We start from the raw sequence: 21,478 nt of genomic DNA on the forward strand, positions 1-21,478 counted from the left end.
AATTCTCAATAGTACGTAATAACAGTACTGATATCGCAGACATAGTATATGTTGCCATTTTCGTATGAGGTATTACTAGTTGAGGAATTACTGGAAATAATTACTATGAAAGGAAAAATTGATGAACAGAGCATTCTGAAGTAAAAACTGTAATAAATGAATATAAATTAAGTTGGGATGGCTGAACTTGCAAGTGATGGTGGAGCTGCTATGGTTGGTGTAAAAACAAAATGTGGGGTTAAAATTATGAAATTTAGTGAAAAGAAAATTTTCAGAATACATTTTGCGCTATACACTGCATTATTCACGAAGAAGTACTCTGTCCAAAAGTTTGCAAATGGGTGATATTGGAATGGTAATTAAAACAGCAAACTTTATCCATGGACTTTATCCTTTTTTACATTAAAAAGAAAGTATTTAATGTTTACTTCAACATATGAGAATTATTTGAAATAAATGTCAACCCCAAAATTTAATATTTAGCTGCTACTAGATTTGAATCAAGAAATGTAGCCAACAGAAATTTGTTACATATAGGAAAAAAAAGCACAACAAACTTGAGTGTTTTCTTTCGCATTATTATTATTGTTCATTTATGTTTTAATAAATATTTAGAAAGTGAAACTTGAAATTAAGTTAGAAATTTTGTTTAAAAGAAAAAAAGGCGGTCCAGGTTGTGAATGTAGCCTGCCAGCTACTTCAGGTCATGTATGTAGCCTGCCAGCTCCTTCAGATCATGCATATGGCCAGCATGCAATTTGCAACCACTACACTTTTAATTTTTTAAATAAATTTAATACGTAAGTATCCTGCAAAATAGATATTAAAAAAGACAAGGAAGAAAATTTTGATTACAAAGAAAAAATACAAAAGAATATTTTTTATGCAGAGTGGGAAAATACAGTAAATTTGTTCTAGGATAATACAAGAGGATATTCAAACTATCCTCTTGTATTAACCTACATAATACATGACATTAAATATATTTTATATAAACTAATCATTTAAACATTCACTGATCATCAAAATTAAGAGAAAATGAGAAAAAATATGCTTACTAGGTTAATGTTGCAACTAATGCCAAATGCTGTAATTATTTATGTTAATTAAATATAATTGAATGTAAGACTGCACTTCTGCGCATACATTAGCAATGAAAATATGAAAATTTGATGACTGACAATGTTGCGCGCAATGGGCACATGTTGGAATTCTGGTCCGTAGTATTGTTTAAAGTGAATGTGGTTTCTGAGAGTGGTCAGTATTCTGTAGTTATCACTCAAAGACATCATTTAAGTGAGGTCAAATGCGGTGAATAATTGGTAGAATCAAGGGAGGTCAAACACAAATGGAGGTCGCCCAAGATTTGAATATCCCTCAAAGTGTCATATCAAGAGTTTGATATGACACTTTGAGGGACACCTTTTTAAGCACTGGCTCAGTTAACAGACAGCCTCGTCAAGGGCGACCAAGAGCAACAACTGCATCAGAAGACCATTTTCTGTCATTGTCAGATCACAGAAACCATGAAGTGATTACAAGAGATTTGGTTTTAGATCTTCAGACTGCCACAGGAACTCAAATCAGCCATTCTACTACCTACTCATTCCAGCTTCCAGAAGGGCCCATTTAAACTGGTGCTGTACATGTTCAATAGAGCCAAGATGGTTGGACCCGAGCACTGTTTACTGACATGTCCAGATATGGTCTGAATAGTGATTCTAGACATGCTTTAATCTGGAGAGAGGGAAAAACATGCAACTTGCCTTCTCTTGTCAGTGAAATATCCTGTTTCTGCAACCATGGCTTAATGGTTTGGGAAGGAATCATGATAAATAGCTGCACCAAGCTGTAATCTTTCAAGGAGCTTCTGTAACCGCTCAGAGGTATATGCATTAGGTAGTGGAACCCCAAGTTAGACTGTTTAAGAATGCTGTTCATCCAGTGTTTTTGCTTATGGATTACAATGCTCAGCCTCGTCGAGCATATGCGTTGTCAGAATACCTGCAAACAGAAGATAACAGTCGAATGGATTGGTCAACTTACTCACCCAACTTTAATTTGACTCAGCATGTGTTGGATGCCTCAGGATGCCAAATTCCTCTCCAGATGCTCCAGCAGCTGAAAAGTGCACTTTTAGAAGAGTGGTGCGGAATTCTACAAGACTTGATCAACACTCTGGTCAAGTCTGTGAAATCAAGATGTGCATTCTGAGGTGACTGTGCACCATATTGAAGAAAACAATTTTCTTACAAGAGGTGACTTTTCCATCATTTTCCAATTTCCATAAATTTGGTTTTAATTTCAATATTTTGTGAATAACTGTCAAACATTCTAATTTATGTTAACTTAAGTTTTTGTACAAATTTCTATTAGTCATCTTTCATTAAGTATCAGTCACATTTTATTTCTGTCATTATTCTTTAATTTTGAAGACCAGTGTGTATAAAAAATTAGATATATTAAATAAAATATATTTTTCAAAAATACAATAAAGATAATTATTCAGAAGTACATATAATGTTTTCAAATTGCTCAGTTTCTTTAAATATGAAATATAATTTATAATTTCAGAGAAAAATCCACTATCTTTAATGTTACGAATGGCAACAACTCTCAGCAATGGTAATTTGTCAAATGTACAGAAGCGATGATAGCTTGATAAAACTTATTTTTCTGAAACAGTTCTGAACTATCCACTAAAGTATTCGTACAGCTCTTCTCAATGTGGACACAGCACAACCAGTAGTTACCACTTCAAACTACTAACATTAAACACAACATAATGTAATCGCCCAGACAATATAATGGTTACGAGAGCCTACTACAGTACTGACAGGCCCAAGTTTGAATCCTGGGTAAGACATGCATGTTTGTAAATATATAGTGTCAGGGCAGCATGACAGCTCTCTAAATATGTGGTGAGCCAAAAGTCCTGTCTTGTAGACTATTTGGAGAGGAGAGGGGTGGGTGACCCCCGGATCCTCTTCCTCAAAATTGGGGTGGAAATACTCCAAAGTCAGCTCTGAACTAAAAACTGACAAATTATGTTCTCTACGGTCTTATGTAGTTCCCCCCAGCTGTGAAGATATTTTCAATATCTTCCATTTCTCAAAATTACTGGAAGGCATGTATGGTTGAATTTACATATAAGAGCCAGTTATGATTACACTTGCATAAAGGGATCATTTACAGTTGTTCAATTGCAATATCAATTACCATTATTCAGGCACTGGACCATAATGTCACCAAATGGTTGCTAAGTTTGGCAACTTTTGTTGATTTCTCACCAGATCTGACAATAAAAATTAGTTGCCAAAACCATCGGCAGCTTGACGATATCTCACCAATTTAGAAGACAGCCTCAATATTAATCAGACTTGCCCCTGTAATATTATTTTTCCGGCAGAGCTTCGTGTTTCTTAAAGCCATTCATGTTACTTTGTAAAATTCATAACAATATTTTACTGTAGAAAGACTGGAAAAAACTAGCAAATTTCTGACAGCACATTTATTATGAATAACTCTTCTTTTTGCACCTACAATTTTTTAGCTAAGAAAAATTCAACCTACTTGGGCACTGAAAACTACAACACATAATAACATAAAAAAGAAGAAATACAAAATTTTAAATAATTTTACCATAACCAATTTCTTTAACTAATCTAATAAGTTTCTGATCTTCTTCTTTAGACCAATCACCAATTTTTAATTCAGGGTCTAGATTATTAAAATACCTGCAATAATAATTTTGTACATTTATTAATAGAAATTTTTACAAATAATTAACACACTTGAACAGTTTACAAATCTTAGCCCTTAGTTAAAATTAAGTGAACATTATTTCCCAGCAAATGAAATCATTCTCATAAACATAACAGTCAAAAGCAGCTAATACAAATATTTGCAGAGATTGTGCAAAATTATATTTTAAAAAAAAATTCCATCTTTATACACACATACAATCTTGCTACACTTCTGTCTTTATTTTTCCAACTTTCCAATAAACAATAGATTCTTTAGCTTTCATACACTTTCTGTAATACATATATACCATCACAACTAAAGAAAATTTAAATAAGTAGCTTGAATTATATATTAAAAATTGCTTTATTATAACATGGACCATCTGAATTAACAATTTTTACAAGAAAGATACCATAGTTAGGAAATTCCCAATTGCTGCTATTAAATCAGAACAATCTAGTGCATATAGCAAGCCTAAAAAAATAATATAAAAAGCAATGCCTATCCTTCAGCAGTTAATAGCTGTTTCAAAATGAATATAAAATTCCTACACAAAGTACAAAAGAAATTTATAAAATACTGATTAGTTAAAATTACATATTGAATATTATATCAATTTATCCATATCATTATCAAAGCTCCATTTAGGAATAATTTAGTATAACAGTTAATAATTAAAGATGTCACACAGCAAGCACAAATGGTTACACAGTCACAGGCTCCTGAAAAAGTTCTGTTCTCAGATCATTAACTCCAAAATAGGTTCACAGATGATTCAAATCCACAGAATGGCCATATTGAACCCATCCCTGAACTTCACTCAATACAAAACAGTTGCAACTGAAGATAATCATAACTAATCAAAAGACTAAGCCACTGATATGAGTTTTAAAAGATTTTTAGAATAAGAATCAGTAACAGAGGAGGATCACATTTTTTCCCATTATACTTAGCAGCTAGAGAATTTGACAATACCCTGTTAATAAGGAAGTAAACAGTTTTAAATTTATTTCTAAGCTGATTTGGTTTGCTCCTTGCCTTTGCTGATTTACTAGCTCTTGCAATCCCAGAAATATCACAGCAGCCGAGAATGCACTGTAACAAAAAATTTCATCCTCTAGTTTGCAGAATGTAAATGAACATTCTGAATTTTTCTTTATAAAAAAAAAAAAAAAGATTAGGTTTAAAAAAATCCATTAGGGGAATTATTAAATACTATTATTTCATGAGATATTGGTCTATGTTTCGTGTTTCAATTTTATCATTAAAGCTCTTTTTCCAAAGAGAACACAGAGTATTCCATTGCAGAGAGAGTTCTAAGCTGTGTAATGATACACAGAACAGTTCTAACTTAGGGAAACTTGCATTGTTTCAATAACAACCAGCTTCATAAGCGAAGATCAATGTCCACTTCTTTCTGAAAAATGCAACAGCAAGATCTAGAAATGTAATAAGTAGCTCTAAATGCTTACGATGATACTCTTGTCTATTCTACAGGTACATTCTATGAAGAAATATCTTCCATGAATAGAAACAAAATCAGTGTTGGAACAAACATAAATATAGTTCAAATTTTCAAAAGTTATATTCTGCTAATATCAAATCCATCCATGCACAAGTCAAACACACTATAAAATACAAAAATGAGGCATCCTTTAAAACACAGTGGTACCTCCAATTATGAACCACTTAACACGCAAACTTTCGACACAAAATCTTTGTTTGTCCATTCCTGGCCCCTAATATACAAACTTCTTTGAACTTTCTTTTGGCCTTAGATTTGAAATCATTCTCTCAAGGTATGAATCAAGGTAGAATATTTTTTAAATCACAATTCATAATTTTTAATATTATAATATGGATTTAAAAAATATTCTTTATAAATTACAAAAAACACATCTTGCACATTTCTTGCAAACACATGTGTATGTGTGCAACATTCAATGTTTGTTCTTCACAGAATTTAAAAATCTATAACAAACCTTGGCAACCTAAGACCCATAGGTCACCGAGTGATTTATTTCTTAATTTCAAGCAACCCACTTCATTTCAGAAAATAAAGCACAATATATAAAAATAAATTATAAAATATAAAGATGAAATGAGCACTTGAAAATAAAAAAATAAACTGAAAATAAGTAATGACTTTTTTGTTTGATTAAAAAGTCACAATAATGAATATTCATTTTTATTTTAGAAAAATAAAAACTGTAATAATTTCAAGAAATCAATAAGTTTGGCAATGCCGATCCATAATTCCAAAAAAATTGCTTTACCATTCAGTTCAACTTGCGAATGAGAACAAATATTTTCCACACACGCAATTTATTTGAAGAACAGGAGCAGCTTACTATGGAAAATTCAGACGCTTCAATTCGTCTTAAGGTGATTAGCCAGAATTGAATAATTAATTGATGTCACAAGCTCAGCAAAGGAGCCATCGACATAAAAGGGAAAAAGTTCATTCAGTTATGTTTATTTTTATAATAATTAGAAATATTAATTTTTATTTTAAAGCATATGGATATCAACATCTGATCCATAAAAATTGCTAACTAAATAAAATTCCTTGTTAAATAATTTTCACATTCGAAAATGCTAAAATCTGAATTCACAGTGATTGGTTCCATTTGCCTTGCTTTTATTTTGCAGTTCAGACTTACAGCAAATTTCTGCTCATGGAAATTAAATAATTTAAGGACTTCTATGGACGATCTATGAAAAAAATTAAGCCCCTATCAGCAATAGAATCTGAATAGGAATAAATATAAATAGAAAACTGAATAACTAAAGCAATTATATAAACCCAAACTGCACTTTTGTAATTCGTAGAATAAAATAAATCTGCAAGTAGGATGCATTATTACTAAACATAATCTAATATTTAACTTAATTATAAAACAAAGTCAAGAATAAAATCAACTTAATAATCTTTTCACATAATTAGCACTAAATTATAACATTTCTTGAAATATTTATATTTTAATAACAGTCCCACACATTTTTAAAAAGATTAGCGACTTTTCTTTTCATTTTACTACCAGTTAGCTTTATACTGATTCTTTCTTTTATGCTTCATTTCAACATATACCCGCTCAGTCCAAAGGTGTGTGCAGATTTTATGTCTGGCATAAGAGTAAAACAGGGAGTAAAATTGAGGAGCAAAATAATAATCAGCATGACTCATAACATAAGCTTGGCTGTTGCCTGCGCAGCTACTTCTTAGAGACAGAAAGCCACTGAGCAGAACAGTTGTGAACGCCTGACATTGATACAGCTGATCAGTGTTGAAAGTTAACTGCACTTTGTTTGACCCAATTAGTGTCATAGCTTCATGCATATGTGCTTGAGTTATAACCCATTAATATAAAATTCTAATAAACTGAAGCACCACAGGTGATATGCTGTTTTGTATTTTTTAAGAGTTATTAGTTGTAAGGAATAAAGTTTCATGTTAATTTTTACATTTTGTGTTGTATCTTACATCCATAATAAGAAAGGTGATAACTCACCTTAACAGGTAGAAATGACTTTTCAGGGTGACCAGTTTCTTACAAATAATTAATTTACATAGTTAGATATCCTCAGTCATAACAGATTTATGTAGTTACAATTAATTTATTTATTTCTAAAAAATATCCATTAAAAAGCACTAAGAACATTTTACAGCAGTTAATGACATTGATTCTAAAATGATATTAGTATAGTTGTACATTAAAGGGTACAAAACATGTAAGTTTTGTAGCAACAACAATGAATAAAATATTGAGGGGTTTTTTAAACTTGGAAATTTTCCATTTATTTTAGCTAATTTACATAAATTTCCATCCTAACTGTAGAATTTTCACTATTGTTTCAATAAACAAATCAATGTTCTCACCAGTCTTTGCTTCATCTCTTATTCTGTTAAAGTTTCAGCAATGTATTTTGAAGTATACTTTTCTCTCTTTTATAAAATTAATTTCTTCTTCAATACGTTTCCTCTTCACTTTAGAATTTTCAGATTTAATCTGAGATTTCTGTTATTCCAAAGAACTGCTAATTTTATTTCTTTAACAATATTAGTATTGAGAATAAATATGAAATCATATAATGCCAGGGTAGGTTCAAAAGCCACTGTAGCAGAATTTTAAAAATTTAGTGAAGCACTGAGCAAAAAATTAGAGGGATGGCAAAATCTTTAGAATTTAGGATAGGTGCTGCGCTGAGACATACAAAATGAATCTTTTAACAAATTGTCAGTTTTCTACTTCTTGGCTTGCTTCAAAGCTTGTGTCTAGTGTAAAGGTAAGAAACTAAAGGGAAGATAAAAATGTGAAAGGCTTCTGGGATCAAAAAGAGGAAATTTGAATAATTTTGTCTTCAGTGTTCTTCCAAATATTCTCCAAAAGATAAGAAGTTTATCACAAATTCCCATAAAACACATCCATTACATATTAATACCATGAAGACATTTTTCATTTCATTGCATTTTATGTGGGATTGTAGCTGTACAATCCCACTTTAAAAGGCCTTTAACCTTCCAAGGTGCAAGGTCTAAAATCCTTACCAACATGCAAAAAGCCAGAAGATTTTTGAAAAGAAAAGTTAAAGTGAATAATTCTCCAGAGAAAACTGATACATATTTAAATATTCTGACAGAATTACTTGGGAAAAAACTCCTATCATGAAAAAATATAAAAGATGACATACAAAATTAATCTGGAACTCAGTAGCTTTTATCCCTCCTAAAACATTTTTTTCCTGCTTTATATTTATAGCATTTATTATTTTGTTTATTTTTCAGAAACAAAATATCAGAAAGTGAAAATGGAAAGTAATGCCAATTTAAAACAGGGCATGAGAAAATACCAATGTTTTATTTTAAAATTATTTTAATATATTTTATAATATATATCATTATTTTCATGATAATTATCAATGTTATCATTATTTTAATATATTTTATAATATATATCAGTATTTTCATGATAATTATCAATGTTATCATATTTCTAAAAAAATCTTCCAAAAATTCAGGAATCTCCAAATAAAAGATTTTGGACCTTGAAATTGCCAAAATGTTGAAAAGTCGACAAATTTAGTGCTGCATAATAAAAGAAACAATTTCAAAAAGGAAAATTTTTTTCAAGTAATAATTTATTAACTCTTCATTCACAAAAAACAAATAATTTTGAAATCTTTATGTTTCAGTTGTTATGTCGTGAATTTTAATTATTAATATGTGTTTTAAGTTATCATTATTCTGGTATTTTTATTTATATTCATGCATATTTTAATCCAGCAAAAGAGTTTCTTAAGTTGTTAAAGCTTTATTTAACTCATTACAGGGTTGCCACTCAAACAGGAGAATGAAATTCCCTGACTTTTCCAGGTTTTCCAGGTGTGTTTCAAGAAAATTCCAGTCTATTCGCGTAATGTACTTTGGCTACGCTAAGAGGTAAATTAATTATGGTATTATTTGTATTGTGTAACAAATTCACTTAATTATTCAATAAATCCCAAAGGACATTTATTCTTAATTATTCTTGGTATACTTTGTTTGATAATTTTGTTTACTTTTCCACTTAAGAAACTTAATAAAATTTAAGATATATAAATTTGATAACAAATGTATGTTTTATTTAATTATTACTCATGATCATCACCAGTTCAACACGAGGCTAATCCGGTCCTTATAAATCACAATGCAATGCTAAATAGTTAGGTTAGATTTTAGGTAAATTTAATTTGTGTGAGGTATGTTCTTAAAAAGCACCTTAACACTTGAAAACACAAATATAATTATAATAGTTGTTGTTTTCTCCATTGAAGATTGAGATTAGAATCTTCCCAATCTGGAATAAAATAAGGCTTTTTTTTGCAGACATTCTGCAGCTAAACGAAAGAAAGAAATCTATTTTAATAAATTGAGGTATTTTATATTTATTTCGCAGCATACATAAGGAAAAAATATGTGCATTAAATTTCATGATGGTATGTCATCATACTGTTAGAATTAATTTCAAGATTATGCCAGAGAAAATTTCCTGAAATTTGGAAATATTATTTACTAATAATAAATAAATTTAGAGGGAAGAAGCATCATTAAATTATACGAATAACATAAAAATAAAGATAATTACTTAAAAATTGAATTAGAATAATCAACGATATTTTAGCGAATATAGTTATATTACATGGTTAGCCTAGATGACAGATTACTATTTTTTTATTTTACTGCAAAATGGCAAGGTATTTATTAAAAAGAAAAAAAAAAGTTTAAAAAGATTTTGCGGTAAAATTCTAGTATACGGTAAGGCTTTGGCACGATTTTGAAAACTGTCGCCAAGACCAAAATGACCCGTTTACTGCGCATCATCATGTCGCCAAATCCCATTGTACCATACATGGAGATTATTCTAACCAAAGAACGTCTATGCAAAGAATCTCTGATTCTTTGGTCTATGTAAAGAAGAAAAGGTTCCATACAAGTAAAATGCTATTACGCCGCTAGAATGCGGAGGGAAAATATGCCAAGGGATTTGGCGATGGAACCTGGCGGCCAGAATTTCCCTCTCCGCGATGTGTACCGGAAATTGAGAAACGTGTTAAGAAGAAACGTTCTTTGACAAAAAGAAAGCTACGAAAATCCGTTTTTAAATTATTGCGAAAAGGAAATTTATAAAAGGAAAAGGAAAGAAAGGTTTTATCAAAGGACATTTCTTCTTAGATTTGTCGCAATAATTTTAAAAACGGATGTTCGTAGTTTCCCCCCCCCTGAAAATTACTAACCCATGAATTAATTTACTTGCGCCAAAAAATATTTTCTTTTCCTTTAGAGTTTAACCACTTGCGCTAAGACTAAACTTCACGGTTGCGGTGCGGTGCCGTGCGCTACAATATAGCAAGCGGTAAAGTGTCTCATTTACGCCGCTCCGCATCTGCGAGTGCAATCCAGAGCTGTAACTCGAAAAATAAACAATCTCGTTGTTAGGCGACGTGTGCACCATGTTATTTTCATTTTTGCGATAAATGCTTGTCGACGTGGTGTTCACGTCGCTCGCAGTTTGAGACAAAAACATCTCGACATGCGTGGCACGTCTTTTTAGCGTAAGTGGTTAAAGAAATTTTAAAGGATATTCACTTAATGAACTCTTGATAACGTGACCTTCGAACTTCGACAGCGGTTTCGAGCTTTGGCAGCAGATATATCACGCATGCACAGCTGTTTCCCTCTATGATGGAATGAAGCCACGTCTGTTGCAGAGAGGTTTTCCTTCTTTACAATACATATTCTTTGATTCTAACCTCCATGGTACCGTATGCTAAGATTAAACCCATTTTGCTCTCGTATAATTTTGTTTTATACGAGAACAGGTACTTTCTTCAGTTCATGCACTGCACATGCTATTCTCGAGAATACTGAAAACCAAAAGTTGCGGGAAACTTGCTTTGCCTTTCTAAAAGACAATCAAATTGGAGCTGCGAAAATTGGCTCTAATGCCAGCTGCCCGAATGACACTCACGTGATACGCAATTCGCCAAAAAAGTTATCTCTTCCAACGTTGGCGAAAAAATCGCTTTTTTTGGCGGGATCATTGTATGAACTTCCCTGACTTTTCCAGATTTTGACAAAAATACTTAAATTCCCTGACTTTTCCCTGAATTTTTTGGTCAATTTTCGAATTCCCTGACTTTTCCCGGTTCTCCCGGTTTTCCAGGTAGCGTGGCAACCCCTGGTAGCGTGGGGGTTGTAATTTTTTTCAGTTTAGATAAAGTAAAATTCTGGCATTGGTGTGATTTTAATTTTATAATGTTTTGTAAGCCAATGAAATTTTCGGGGGGGGGCGGAGAGGAGAGTTTACTTCGGTGCTTGCACCATGCTAGAGTCCATTCCAATTCTGATTTTTGAGCTAAGAGGAAGAGGAGAAAAGAGTGGGGCGCTAAAAGTACTTGACCCCGTGCGGGTCTTGCTCTTGCGAGCGCCGGCTATTGAGTCGGATTTGGACAGATTTGAGTTGCAAAGCTGTAAAGCAGAAAAGAGAAAGTTCGGTGGGGTTTGCGCCTGTGGTCTGAGGTGAGGTTTCTCATGGCTTTCTGCTGATGAGAATTTGTTCGAATGGAGAAAGTGCTCTATGCAAAATTTAATTTCACCGTTTTATCGTGTATTTTGGAGAACTCCTTGAATAGTCATGTTTGAGACATTCCAGTTGAAGGAATTTGTCATGAGATATAGATTTGTTCCAGAAGGAGGTATCATGCACCCCTTGTTCCTTAAATCAATGGATGCTTCCGAAAGTATTTTGATAGAAAGAAAAAAAATGGTCTTTGCTCATTTCCCAGTGGATTGGATTGGATTGGACACTAAAGATTTTTCTGTTCGGAATTTGTCTCTCCTTAATGGACATATTTAAAGCGGTTCCTGGCTGAATGAAGAATTTGTATTTAATATCCTATACCAGTGATTCCTGAAATCATTGAACGCTTCTGAAAGTGTTTTGAAAAATTAATAAATAAATAAATAAATAAAAATTTGTCTTTGCTCATTTCCCAGTGGATTGGACACTAAAGATCCTTCAATCCGGAAAAACTGTCTTCCATCTGTGATATTTTTAAGATTATTTTCTTTGTCTTCCCAAATGCCATGATGGTCTAGTTAATAACAATTTATCCATTATAGATAAATTTTTATTATATAAATTAGATATCGCTAGCTGGTAATATTAAGAAGTGATTAGAAATTTTAAGGGAATGACCAGTTAATTTGAAGAGTTAAAATGTTACACCTTCTTAATTTGTGAAAAAAATTTTAATTATTAATTAAATGTTTTAATTATTGAAAGTTAAAATTTTGTGTGACATTATGTGTTACTTTTCATAGTAAAATATGTGGTAGGGGATACTGATCAGTTACCCAAGTATTTACTAATAATATTATTATATTCAAGAATTTAATAAATGTGTTTGATTTAGAATTTTAATTGCACTTGTTTATATGATATATGAATGTTCATATGATGATTATATATATACATATATATGAGTTTTTTGTCCGGCACCATGAGTAAATCAAATTTAAAAGTTTAAAAAGTCTCAAAACCCCTCATTTTCAGATATTCAACACAGTCGAGGCAGCATCTCATTGCTAAAACTCAGGTATGCAACACTTACATTAAAAAATAATAAGGAATTCAAATGATATGTCATCAATCAAATGTACTTTTAGGGCCAAAAAATCGTTTCCAAAAATCTACGGACTTTTAAAAACCATACAAATGCTGCCAGTTCTAGTATCATGACCTAACTGTGCTTTAAAACATCAGTAATGTACCTATTCTAATGTATAGTGTAATTTAGATTTTATTTTTAGTTTAATGTGTGCAAAATGCTGTTTTAACTTGATTACTGTGTACAAGAAACACATATAACAGTATGATGTAAAATTGATACTGAACACAGATATTTTTTTATAATACCAAAAATTAGTACCTTTCTCGCATGGAATGTAGACTTCTTTGCGGGAAAAATTCCCTCATTTTGCTCCAGTGATATCCAAATTTCTTAATGCAAGCTATCAGCATCTGTTTTTTATGAGAAATACATTGTAATAAGAAGAAAAAAAAATACACTAAGTTCCAGTTATTTTCTTATTTTAATAAACACTAAGACTATTAAGTTACTGTTTGATGTATAAGTAGCACAACAGAAAAACATAAGGAAATAATTTCTTTAAATAAAAATTTCAGTGCTAAAAATATGCAAAAGCATTTCATTAAATTTTTTAAAAAAAGAAGAGAAAAAGGAAGAAAATTAAATAAAAACCTGAAAACTTCAGAGTTTACATATTCCCCCAAAGGGGTGTTTTTTAATATTTCGTGTGTTACCTTTATTTATTAAATATCATGTTCTTTGCACTTCAACCATAAAATTCAATTCAAAAGCAATATCGCAAAATAATTTTTAAATGAGCATATCTTTAGAATTTCTGATACACAGTCTTGTGTGCTGGAGATAATTCCCCCCCCCGTACAGTGTTGCCATTTCTCACTTTGAAATCATTGAGTTTCTTTATCAAAAACTCATAAATGCTTTACAAAATATGAAATAGGTAATAAAATAAATTCCAAATTATGGCTTCCAGATATTCATATTCGGTGGAGGATTACGTTATTGAAAATTTGATGGCTCTAGGTACCATTGTTTTATCACAATGCGAGAAATATACATACATTTATACAGATTCTTCATTATTTAATTTTTGGTGTATGTTGTTGAAGTAAATCCACTTTTCATCACAAGTGACGACCCATTCCAGAATTTTGTCTTGGCATTGATATTCAAGCAGATCAGTGCAGGTCCGAACACATCTGTTCTTATCTGCTTGAGTGAGTTCATGTGACATCCAGCGATTGAACTCATATGTCAAGTTTATGCAGTGCATAGCACAACTAATGGGTATTGCAATAATGTCTTGACTCCTTAGCAAGCTCACGAGATACTGATCTTCTTCCACAAGTACTCGCAGTCGGGCCTCATCAACTTCAGTGCGCCAGCCAGAGCTCTCTGCTTCTTGAGTGTCCTTGTTTTTGAACTTTGGGTACCAAACCTTTACAGTGTCATATGATACAACATTAGTACCTAAAGTTGTACACATGATTTGCTGACATTCTGTTGCTGACTTTTTGCAACATAACTAGAAGTAAATGATGGTTCTAATCTGGTAGCATGATAATTCCATTTCAGACACCTTGTACATAATGATAACGATACTTTTTTTTTACAAATTTCACAATATAGTGATCTAAAGCAAGTCTCTTTCTTTAAAATGCCAAGAATTGTTTGACAAAATACGATTAAAAACAGCTTGTGAATGGCTTGCGTAGATGATATTTGTGGTGGCGGAAAACTTTCGTCAAAACCCGATATTCATATTGAAAAAATTCTGAATTTAAAAAAAAATTCATAAATAAAAGTTGGTAAGTATGTGCACCCCAGCAAAGTTTTTAATTATTTACCCTCACACATAATTTTAACAATTTTTTTTTTTTTAATTTAGAACACATTTAAAACATAAAAAAGAAAAATGCAATCTTACTGCATCTTCTTGCGTGGTCCAAGGAGATCTGTTAACTTCTCTCGATATGCTTCTTTCATACCTATTTATTATCTGATGCCGCTTACGACCATCCATATAAAAACAAACTGAAACAAGAAGAAAATATCAAGTCAGTTAATCAAGACCAGCTTAGTATTTTGAAAATCAGTCTTTAATTATATCTAATTTAACTTTGCATGAAAGCTAAACATTGAAGTAATAAAAAAACATTAAAGAAAGCATGGTCAAACTCCATTATAATGAACTTTAAGAGACTAAAATTTTGATTTGCTATAATTTGAAGTTCATTATATTAATCTGATTTAAAAAAATTGTATTATTTTACAAAAACATATAAAAATTGAAAGGTGAAACATTAAAAAAAAAATCCCAAATCATACTTTCATACCTACCAAAAAATGACTAATAAATACATTTTAAAAAATATCTAAGATTTACTTACAATTACATTAAAAACTCAACTATTTAAAAATCTAGGGAAATGACGGATATCTGAAAATTCTGGATAGTTAAGAGTATAAAAAACACAATTCATTGTAGGAAAGCAAAATGAGTGAAAGAAATGTCCAGTCTAAAATTTTAAAAAGAATAATCTTATTTTTATTAACTTGAATATTAAAAGCCTATGTTTAAAATTATTTAATATTTCATAAAGTATGCATTTCAAACATAAAAGACATATTTCACAGGCCTTCTTAATTTCATGAAAGTAAAACATCTTATCCAATTATGAAATTTCATTGACTAGTTACAAGTCTCTCATTTGTTTTAACTTAAAGCAAAAAAAAAAAAAGTTTCTAATATTCTATAATATTCCAGTTAGATTACAGCTGGACAGTTATGTTTTTACTATATTATTGCATGTTTTATTAAATTTATTTGTTGTTCTTTTCCAGCTTCACTATGCATTAATAATTTTACAAGATAAATTAACATAACATAAAACTAACAAATATCATAGCTCTGATCCTTCCTTTGAAATGCCCATTTATAACTGTGAATAACTATTTTATCCATAAAAATATGAATACACTAAAATGAATAAAAAAAAATGATGAATTAACTTTAACTTTTGGTTAAGGGTAAAAAAGAGTCTAATTTTTCATATGCATGCTGCAGACAGCAGAAACATTTTATTAATATTTCTGAGCCAAAATTAACATCATTTTTAATCCTACAGTTAAATAATAATAATAATAAAATTTATTAATAACCCAGATCACAGCCTTGGCATGCACTTTCATAGAGACTTCATTTTCTGAGTGTTGCATTTCTTCAACATTTTCAATAGCATCAGGAAAAAGTCTTTGGCATCAGCATTTCTCATTTTAATTTTGTTGCAATATCTTACTCACTTGGATATTTGCATGTAAGAACATTATCACTGCATGATTGAAAAAATACTCTATATAATATTCTGAAAGTACTGAAATGCCATTTCTTCCCTCTGACCACTTAGAAATAGGCAAATCCCCACTGTCATCTTCCTATTCAACATACTTTGCTAAACTGCACACCAAAACAGGGTTCGTACACATTTCTGCACACGGAAATTAAGTACTTTTAAAGACTTTTAAGGACCATTAATGAAAAAAATTACGGACATATGAGCAAATGGGAACTGAATAAAATTCAATTAAAAATATTATCTATGCCTGAATTTCCCTTTTGTAATACCATCCTAAAAATAAAATAGATTCCTAAGTAGTATGCATTATTCCTAAACATGAATTAATTAACATAATTACTAATAAGTTTGAGAATAAAATAAATGTTAAGCAATTTATCAAGTAGCATTAAATATTTTACACTTACAATAGTTAGACATATCTGAAAGAAGATAAATGACATTTACGTTTTACTAACAGTCAGCTTTATGTTGATTTTTTTTTTATTTCTCATTTTCTCACATACTTAGTCAGTCTAGAAATTTAGTAAATAGCAGGTAGATTTTATCTCAAACAGCATAGGTTAAAATGAGAAGTAAGATCATAATTAGCATGATTCATAACAAAAGACTGAATATTGTCACTGCTTGTCTAGAGAGAGACCTGCTGATTAGAACAAACCTGAAAGGCCTGTTGTAAGCACAGTTGGCAAGTTCTGAAAGTGTTGTTGTTACAAAACATTTATGTCTTGTAACAACCACACTCAACAAAATATTTATGCATCATTTTAATCTGAAACTTTCCCAGACATTTTGGCAAATTTTTATCGATTTCCTTCTCTTTAACCATCGTTTCTAACAATCAGAAATTTGTCTCAATACGCAAACCAATGCTCTGACTATTTTCTGCATGCTTTATCTGCTAACTTGTCAACCTCTTCACAATGTACCTATGAGGGTTTACTTGATCTGGTAAAAGTTAAATAGTCCCAAACCCTCAGAGAGATGTGAAGCATATTATCGCTACCTCTGAAAATAACTACAATATCAGACAAAGGTTTAAATAAGCCTCATTCTTAAAAAGAAGTTTGAACATAAAAGCATGTTCTAATGCTAACAAAATCAATTGCATCTCACGGTGATGTAATTAAACAAGAATAGTCAAATTCGAACTAAAAATGTGGAGTAGTGGTCAGAGATTATACAATTTATTTTAATTTAATCTGGCTCAATAACTCTATCATATGAGGAAACAGAAATGGGAAAATATAGTAAAGGCTGAAATCATAAACAGTTGGGTAATTTACATAATAATAACTGCACATATCTTTGAAGAATAATTTTCTTTATGTATTCAGTTTCTTTCTTCAACACGTTTCCTTTTCATTTTTGAATTTTTGAATTTAATTAAGGATTTCTGTTATTCTAAAAAACACTAAATGCATTTAGAATGTATAGAAAAAGCGGCTAATTTTATTTCTTTAGTAATACAAACATTCAGAAGAAATATGAAGTATATATGGTAAAAACTGGTTACAGAGCTGATGTGGCAGAATTTTTAGAATTTAGAGCAGGCATTGGAAGCAGAATTTAGAAAGTCACGAGGCAGCAGAATTTAGGATCCACAGAGATTGCATCAGGTGGGAAAATGCCTAGTGTATAACCTATGTGTATAACACATTAAAACATATTAGATGAATCTTTTAAATTATAAGTTTTCAATATCTTTATTAATAAAAAAATCCCTTTCCATAATGCCTCTCATGTGATAAGATTAGAAGCATTTTTGATATTTTCCATGCTTGAGTCTAGTGAAAAGTAGAGAAAATAAAGGGTTACATAAACATATTAAGACTTTAGTATCAGAAGTAAAACATTCAAATATTAAGTTTTCATTGTTCTTCCAGACGTTCTCCAAAAAGTAAGAAATTCATTGCAAACTTTCTCTAAAATACATCTGTTTGCGCCTGCGCATCTGTAATGTAATCCACGCATGCGCATCTGTAATGTGATGATCAGACGAGTTTGAGAATCGCCATCAACGGTGTAAGAGGGCTGGTCACAGCTATGAGTTAATTGTAATTAATTATGAGAATAAAGAATCGAACCAGCGAATTTATTTAGTGTTATTTGGGACGAGACCCAAACATATCTGGTCCGTCGAGCCGGAGTGTGAGTTTGTGCATGAATAAGTAGTGTTTCGTTTTTGAGAACACAGGAGTGTCTGTGTTTGCCAGTATTCACAGCTTGTTCTTTTCAACGAATATCGCTGATTTGGGATACGGATATTCATCAAAAGTGAATCACTGCAGAGGTAAGTGATTCCTCTCTTGTTAATTCTGTACTTTCTGTGCTTGTTCTGTTATAAATAACAATGTTATTCAAGGGTGCTAAAAAGGAAGATTTAAGGCTTATTGCCTTAGAAATAAATCTAAATGTTGACGAAAAAATGACTATAGCAGATTTGACTGATATTATTGAGAATAGTGAAATTTTTAAAACTAAACAAGATTTAGTAAAAGAGATAGCAAACTCTATTATTGAAAATAGAAAACAGGAAGAGCAAAAACTTGTCGAGTTAGAAAAATTAAAACTTGAGAGATCAAAGAATGAGTTAGAGTTGGCTAAGCTTAAAGCAGAAACTAAACTTGATGGTGTAAGCGAAACCGAAACAAAATCAGAGTCACTAGATCAATTAATAAAAAGTATCAGAACCTTAACTGTAAAAATTCCTATACGGCCTGAGAGTTGGGGATTTTTCTTTTCGTCATTAGAACGAGCGTTTATTACAAAAAATGTTTCGGAGGACTATAAAGCAGAAATTCTGTTAAATCTGTTAGGAGACAAAGGTTCGAATATAATAACCTATTTACATGATAAGGATATCGCGAATTATGAAAGAGTAAAAGAAGTAATTCTAAAGGAGTTTCAGCCAACACCATATTCGTGTTTAGAAAACTTTAGAAAAACTGTTAAACAACCACATGAAATTCATGTGCAGTTTGCTTCTCGCTTAATAACTGCCTGGGATTATTATTTAAAATTAAGGAAGGTAACTGACTTCGAGACCCTCAAACAACTAATAGTTTCAGATAGGTTATACCAATCTTTAGATGCGGGAACAGCTTCTCACATTGCAGTGAGGCAAGGTGATTCATGGTTTTCACCTAGTGAGTTAGGTAAAGAAATAGATTTATATTTCACGTCACGAGGAAAACCTCTTACTGAGAATTCTCATGTTAATCGTAAGTATAATAGCTCAAAAAGTGTAGCTAAAGTGTTTTTATCAGATGTTAAAACAGATAACTGTATTTTATGCCACGAGAATCACGGATTGGCAAAATGCCCATCGTATTTAAAATTACCGGTACAAGAAAGAGTACAGGTTGTGAAATCTAATAAATTATGTTTTAACTGTCTACATATGCATTCAGTATCAAATTGCCCATCGAAATATTCTTGTTTTTGTCAAAAACGGCACCACAAAACTATTCACTTTCCGAAAGCAAATAATATCGTAAAGGAGAAAGAATGTTCTTCATCGGAACAAAATAAAAACAAAACAAATGTATCTGACTGCAACGTTCCCAAACGAGATGACTCATCGACCTTCAATGTTAATGCGCAGGAGTTCGTTCAAAAGACATTAGCAATTATTCGAATAAACAGAGTACAGTTCTGCTTTCAACAGTCGTATGTTTTCTAATTGATAACGAGGGGAAAAAACACAGAGTGAAGTGTCTATTGGACCGGGGCAGTATGTCGAACTTTTTGACACGGAATCTTATTGAGCATTTGCAGTTAGAGAAAGAAAAAACAAACATTTCCATTTCGGGAATAAATGATGCTACTTTAACAATAAAGCATAAAATTAATGCTTCGATATGCAATGAAGGAGGAACTTTTATAAAGAATTTGGACTCTTTAGTAATTCCAAAAATAACTGCTGATTTAACACCTTCGCGCAAAATTAAAATTTCAGTGCGAGATCTTCCTAATTTAAAATTAGCAGATGAAGGATTTAATGTTCCAGAAAGGGTAGATATGTTGTTGGGAGCGGGAGTTTTTTATGAACTTTTGAAACCGAGTCAAATTCGAATGAATAATCCTGATCTTATTTTTCAAGATACAGTTTTTGGTTTTATCGTGTCTGGAAGCATTCCAACAGAGACTGAAAACAGGGTTCATTGTGGGTTGATAAAGGAAGAAGACAACTTAGATAAAACTCTTAGAAAATTTTGGGAATTAGAAAATATTGAAACTGATAAACCCAAAAACAAAGAATTTTTAATTTGTGAGAAACATTTCGTAGAAAATTATACACGAGATAAAACCGGTAGGTACGTTGTTAAAATGCCATTAAAGGAGGATCCGGACATTTTAGGAAGTTCTAAACAAATTGCAACGAGTAAATTAAATTCCTTATGGAAACGCTTAGTAAAGAACCCCGAATATTTAAAATTATATTCAGATTTTTTAAAAGAATATCAACAGTTAGGACATATGGTCGAGGTGAGTGAAAGCGAGGAGGAACGAGGTTCATATTACATTCCTCATATTGGAGTATATAGGGGAGAAGAGAAAAGTAAGTCGACTCCCTTGAGGGTAGTATTTAACGCTTCTTCTTTGACAAGCAAAGGAAACTCTCTAAATTCTATACAGTATAATGGAGGTGTGATACAAGATGATTTATTCTCAATTATGCTGAGATTCAGGAAATATATTTTTGCTTTCACTGCTGATATACAAAAGATGTATCGAGCTATTTCTATCCATCCAAATCAGTGGAAGTTGCAAAGGATTTTATGGAAAGAAGGCATTGATAAGCCAGTTAAAAACTTTGAGCTAACTACCGTAACCTATGGAACTGTGAGTGCACCATTTTTAGCAATGAGAACACTTGTACAGCTGTCAAAGGACGAAGGAGATAAATTTCCTTTAGCAGCACCTGTACTGAGAGAAGACATGTACATGGACAATATTCTATCTGGAGCTGAGTCGCTAAGTTCTGCGTTAGAACTTCAAAATCAATTAATAGGCATTTTGAAGAGTGGAGGCATGTTACTCCATAAGTGGTGTAGTAATGCTACTGAACTGTGTCAAACAAACGACAAAACATATCCCTTTGGTAAATCAGAAGAATCTAAAGCATTAGGTATTTTATGGAAGTCAAAAGGAGATTGTTTGAGCTTCAATGTTAAAATCAAAGACAACATAAAGGTTACGAAACGGCAAGTGTTATCCGT

General features: G+C 31.5%; 1 protein-coding gene across 4 annotated transcripts in view; it reads right to left on the bottom strand.

The window, feature by feature from the left end:
• Pbp95 (proximal sequence element A Pbp95) overlaps window positions 1-21,478 on the bottom strand; it is a 225,918-nt gene that overhangs the window by 110,617 nt on the left and 93,823 nt on the right. For all 4 annotated transcript variants that reach the window (XR_015042526.1, XM_085821708.1, XM_085821707.1 and 1 more), the window contains exons 12-14: window positions 14,825-14,931; window positions 13,219-13,310; window positions 3,643-3,737 (exon numbers count right to left, since the gene is read on the bottom strand). Coding sequence is in view for 3 of the 4 variants with exons in the window: in XM_085821708.1 (XP_085677834.1) it covers window positions 3,643-3,737; window positions 13,219-13,310; window positions 14,825-14,931 (294 nt within the window). In the remaining variant the exon portion in view is untranslated. The remainder of the gene's footprint in view (window positions 1-3,642; window positions 3,738-13,218; window positions 13,311-14,824; window positions 14,932-21,478) is intronic.

Source organism: Stegodyphus dumicola, chromosome 8 (genome assembly GCF_044657685.1).
Source record: "Stegodyphus dumicola isolate Sdum_Otavi_A_Nest chromosome 8, ASM4465768v1".
NCBI lineage: Eukaryota > Metazoa > Arthropoda > Arachnida > Araneae > Eresidae > Stegodyphus > Stegodyphus dumicola.